The sequence below is a fragment of the Pinus tabuliformis genome, chromosome 2_1 (genome assembly GCF_031772625.1).
Source record: "Pinus tabuliformis cultivar Carrire ecotype Pingquan chromosome 2_1, CPIR1, whole genome shotgun sequence".
Classification (NCBI taxonomy): domain Eukaryota; kingdom Viridiplantae; phylum Streptophyta; class Pinopsida; order Pinales; family Pinaceae; genus Pinus; species Pinus tabuliformis.
In genome coordinates, this window is record NC_142299.1 from 899,014,281 (window position 1) to 899,019,588 (window position 5,308).

Consider the following 5,308-nt stretch of genomic DNA (forward strand, 5'->3'; position numbering starts at 1 on the left):
ATTAATGGTGAATGAGAACGAAAATGGTTTGGTTTTTTTTTAAATATCTTTTTTGGTTATTGAAAGTAAAGTAAGTTATAAGTAATGGGAGATTTTCATAGTTATTTATGTTAAAAAAATTTAAAAAATTATGTGGAAAGAAATTTTTAAGTCTAAAATCTAGAGTAGACAATACATATATCATGGAAAACCAAAAAATTTAGGGTAAACATTCCAAATATCATGATAAACCAAAAAGCAAAAAGCTTTGTAGACCAATGGATTGGAGTGTCCACTAGAAAATGTTCATCCTATATAGCTAATTAATCCACCATTATACATTTAACTACGTTATAAAATTGAACATCAACTAAAACTTTCCCTAAATAGTATTTAACCCATTTAGAGCCGACACGGTTTGTCCGAGTCCGGATTCGATGTACATTGTTTTGGGCTTTCAGCCGAGTAGCTATATAATACTCATCCAACTCACGACACGACAATTTATAGCGGCAGCTTCGTATCTGATAGAATGTAAAGCTCAGTATTACTGATTTTCTTATTTGAAGTTTGGCTGTGTGGTAAAATTCATTGTGATTGTTGAAAGAAAAGATGATGGCTTCCGATCCAAAATCCCAGTACCAGCAAGAATTTTACTTCGCTGCGTATCCTTTTCTGGAGTTGCCCGAGTTGAAATCGCTCGAGAGAGAAATTGCTGAGAGTCGTAGAGCCCGCTCTGAGATAATCCAGACCATGAGAGCCACAAGGGTAACTAAAATAAACTAACGTTCAGTTGTTTTAAAGTTTCAGCATTTTGCATTTTGAGTCCAATTATAATACTTAGAGGGGAACCTACTGTGTTTAAATTTCTTTTCCATTAGGGTTTTATTCTTCATATACATATACAATAGTTAGGATGGAAGTTAGAGGATTCAATTCTGTTTCATAAGGGTTTTAGAGACATGGCTGCTTGTGTGACAAATATTTATACCAAGGGTTAAAAAAGGAAAGACAGAAATATTTGAATATCTTGAAATTGAAATGATACTGACAGACGGTATATTTCTTGAAATTGAAATGATAGTGACAGACGGTATATTTCTTGAAATTGAAATGATAGTGACAGACTGTGTAATCCCAAATTTGCATTTTTTGCATTTTGAAGAAATTAGCGGTAGGTGAACTAGCCACACTGAATTTTAATATAAAATGCTTTGTTGCAGGCAAAGCGGAGGGAAGTTTTAGAGAAGTTAAAGCCTCTCTTCGCTGAAGAAAAGGCCTGCAAAGAACGCTGCAACGAAATAAGTAAAAGGTTATCGGAATTGCAGTTCAATTTCAAGAACGTGAGAGTGCGAGCAAATGCCGGCGAAGACACTAATACATTCAAATCTGAAGCTGAGATTGATCAAGAGGTAGGGTTTCTTAGGGTTTGTACCTTCAATTTTATTTAAAATATTTATAGAACCAAACTCTCTTATCAAATGTTTTCTCTGTGGCTTGTGCAGGTAAGAAAACTGGAGGCTCAAATAAAGGGCGGTCGGAATACACGAGCAGAAGAGAACCACCTCCTGAAACAGTTAAAAGATCTGGAGAGATCGAGAGGACAAAATTTGAGCATTGAAGATTGGAACCTGAAGAGGAAATTGAAAGAGATTTGGAATGTGAAAAAAGAGTTGAGGGAACTTGATTTCGAGATTTCCTCTCTGGACAATGACATCCAATACTACAGTAATCGGATCGGCGAGGTATATCCATCTCTACAGCAACTACGGAAGCAGCGATATCAAAACGTAAGTTTTCTGCAAACCCTAAATATAAATTCTACTAAATTCTTATCTTCTTCTGAAACCCTAAGTATATATATTCTACTAAAATCTTCTCTTCTTCTGAATATTTGGAGCCCAGTTATATTGAAGGTGATTTATAATATGCTGATACCGTCCTCCTTTCTTTCAGAATAAACTTTGTTTGCAAATGCGGGCCGAGATCGACGATGCAACATTTGAGTACCTCGCCAACCCTAACCCTTCTGCTCTGGAAGACAGATCGAGGCTGGAGGTATTATCCTCTTCTTATTTTCGGTTTTTTCCCACTAAGTTGGAGGTGGAAGGAAAACTAAGTTGAATATCCACTCTCACTTGCAGGTTGAAAAGTTCATGAGATTATGGAATGCGAATAAAGAGTTCAGAGAGGAATACGAGCAGAGAAAGTTGAGAGCTCAAAATGCACAATATGCCCCCTAATTCCAGTGCTGCATATCGCGACTGACCCGACGTTTACAATTACTAATATAGGGCGTGTATTCTCATAACAGGCTTAATATGGCACTGATATTTTTGTGTTATATTCTGACAAACACTGGTACCATTCTGTAAGGGTCCTTTTTTAGGTAGGGCAAACACAGGCCTTCTATAAGGGTGGTCTTTTTTTGGTTTTGTTATCAACGTAAGTCCGGCTGTACTTGTTCTTTCCTTATAGTACTATAATGTAAAAGAAAAATATTGTCTTGAATATAGAATGATGAACTTGCAAGGAAAATTTTGAAAATACAATTGAATCTGGTTACTTGTAACTCGTTGTATGGCTTACTATGAAATGATATTGATTGAAAAATTTTCATTTGCAGATGGATTAGATGTTATAATTTTATAAGAGTACTTTATGGGTTTAGTGTGAACGTAGATGGATTAAATGTTATAATTTTATAAGAGTACTTTATGGGTTTAGTGTGTGAAACTAGAGAAGAAAATTGTTATAATTTTATAGAAGTACTTTATGGGTTTAGTGTGTGAACTTAGAGAGAGTTGTTATAATTTTATAAGAGCACTTTATGGGTTTAGTGTGTGAATTTAGAGAAAGTTGAAATAATAAATTATAGATAATTTAAGTTTTGCACTCAAAAAAAGAGGTTTTGATCCCTTTTAGGGCTTTATAGAAATGGAGTTAAGATGGATCTAGCTTGTTTGAGAGTTAAGCTCGATCTCGTTTTAGTCATCTCCTTTCTTCCTCATTCCATCTTCATCTCTCCCTTATCACTCTCTTTCTCTCTCCACCTCTATCTTTCAATATCTTTGTTCTTCCTTCCATTTCTTTCCCCCATCCAACTCCATCTCTCTCTCCCCCTCTCTCCTCTATCTCAATTTCCCTCCCTTATCCTTCCTCTCTTTCCCTTTCTCTCCCACCTCCCTTTGTCTCTCACCCCCATAAAACCCACTCTCTCTCTCCACCCTCTCTCTCTCTCCTACTCGCTTTTCCCCTCTCTCCCTTGTCCATTTCTATGTTTCCATGTCTCTCTCTTACCCTTCTTTTCATATTTGTATCCTCTCTTTTTCTCTCCCTTCCCTTGTCTCCTCTCTCCCTCATTCCATATTCATCTCTCCCTTATCACTCCCACTCTCTCTTCACCTCTATCTCTCAATGTCTTGTTCTTCCCTCCCTCTCTTCCCCCCTCCAAATAAATATCTCTCTCTACCTTTCTCTCTTCCTGTCTCTCCCATCCTCTACGTTGTTGAAGAATCGAGGGCAAAGTAATGTTGTGATGATTCTTTGTTACTTGATAACAATTTGTGGAGTATTTTTACTTTTCTTGTTAGCTTATGCTTCTTCTTCTTTTTATTAGTGCATATTTGTGTACTACATCAAGTTGCTACCCAAAAAAGATAATAATAACACAATTTTTGGCTCTCTACTAGGGACAAAACCTCTCCACTCTTGAGAGAAAAACTCTTTGTAAGTTTTTTCCTATTGAAGCTTCTTATCTTCGTTATAGGGAGAGCCTTCTTCACTTTCCTTGGATACCTTGTAGGCCTAGGTGTATATTTGAATGAGGCCTTTAAGTGTAATGTCTTCAATTGTTGTTTAATCGTACATGTGGCTATAGATGCTTCAGAATTGGCCTCCTTACCTTTGTTGTTTTGTCTTCTTATCTCGATGCTCTTGTAGCCCTCTTCTTTCTCTTCTCTTCGTCGTTTTAGCCCTCTTCTTGCTTGCAGATTTCAGAGAGAGTTGTGTGTAGAATGAGGAGTGGAGAGCCTCTATAAATAGAGGATTGTCCCTCCTCTTTAGGTCGACTTGATTGTCCTCTAGGCTGACATGATAATTTACACCAAAATTATAGGAGACTTCGTTCATGCTAGGAGAGGATTTGACTTTGCTTGGATATGTTTCCATGACCTTATACATGATGTAACATGCCCTCGAGGGGTCTTATCATAATTATATTTTGACTTTGACTTCCTAGAAGCACTTTAAAATCCTAGAACATTAGGGCTTCTTATCTTTGTTATAGGGAGAGCCTTCTTCATTTTCCTTGGATACCTTGTAGGCCTAGGTGTATATCTAAATGAGGCATTTAAATGTAATGTATTCAATTGTTGTTAATCTGCATAAGTTGACTTTTGGAATCTTTGAATGTGTGGACAAAACCCCTAGAAACAATCCTCAAGGGGTATTATCATAATTATATTTTGACTTTTACTTCCTATAAGCACTTTCAATGAGCAAGAAACTCATTGAAAAATATTACAAAAATGATTTATCTTTTCTTGAATAAATACAAATACGAAAATTACATTTATTAAGACGTAACCTAGTTACATTTCCTTTAAAACTCCCTCTTAACTAGGGAGATATTCATACAAAATTACAAGTTGTTTGGCAATTTTCAATCTTGAAGAATTCACATAAGAGAAACCATATTTGCAATCCATCTGTTATAGCATCATATTCATCAGCATTGTCATAGTGCAATGCCTTGACTAACAACTCCATCTCTTTACGAGACCATGAGCTACAATGTTAGTGAGACCAATGATTTATAAACACCTTCATCATTGTCTCTCAAGGTACATACCCACTCAGATGTTCTCCAAGTATGACCTTTTAGGACTATTTTTATCTTGGGTTCCGAGCGTGTAAAGAACATCGATCCTCTTGCCTACTCTTGTCTTGGATTCCCTACACATCCTCAAAGAGTATCAAATGCTAGATGATTACCTAATCCTCCCATTCTTTCTTCCCAAGTGAAGACAAGAATGTTATGTCTATCTTGTGTTTAAATTTCCATTCATGGCCTACATCTAGACTTACGGTTGTTGATCCTCATTTAGTGCATGACCCATGAAATGGAAAAACACAATTGTCACTCCTTTGTAATTAGGGGTGATAAAAAAAATCCCTCTTGATCAGGGACCTATTAGAGCTCCCTCTTAACTGGGGACTCTTTTCTTCATCGGCAGCTTCTTCTTCATGGGTCCTTCAGCGCTTGATCTCCTTTCTTTCTTGATGTCATGAAGTCTTTGTACGAGCTTCTTCTAGGTTTCCTTCTTGG

The 5,308-nt window shown here is 36.6% G+C and overlaps 1 protein-coding gene across 1 annotated transcript; it reads left to right on the plus strand.

The window, feature by feature from the left end:
* The first annotated feature begins 594 nt into the window (after positions 1-594).
* LOC149203555 (proton pump-interactor BIP103-like) lies at positions 595-2,222 on the plus strand. Its single transcript, XM_089401910.1, has 6 exons — positions 595-747; positions 1,034-1,036; positions 1,203-1,391; positions 1,485-1,769; positions 1,936-2,037; positions 2,124-2,222. The coding sequence occupies exons 1-6, from the start codon at positions 595-597 to the stop codon at positions 2,220-2,222; spliced, it is 831 nt and encodes a 276-aa protein (XP_089258036.1).
* The last annotated feature ends 3,086 nt before the right edge of the window (positions 2,223-5,308 follow it).

Coding starts and splice junctions, on each gene's coding strand:
- LOC149203555 (XM_089401910.1), top strand. CDS start 595: ATGGCTTCCGATCCAAAATCCCAGTACCAGCAAGAATTTTACTTCGCT. Junction 1,770..1,935: donor GGAAGCAGCGATATCAAAAC/GTAAGTTTTCTG, acceptor CCTTTCTTTCAG/AATAAACTTTGTTTGCAAAT. Junction 2,038..2,123: donor AAGACAGATCGAGGCTGGAG/GTATTATCCTCT, acceptor TCTCACTTGCAG/GTTGAAAAGTTCATGAGATT.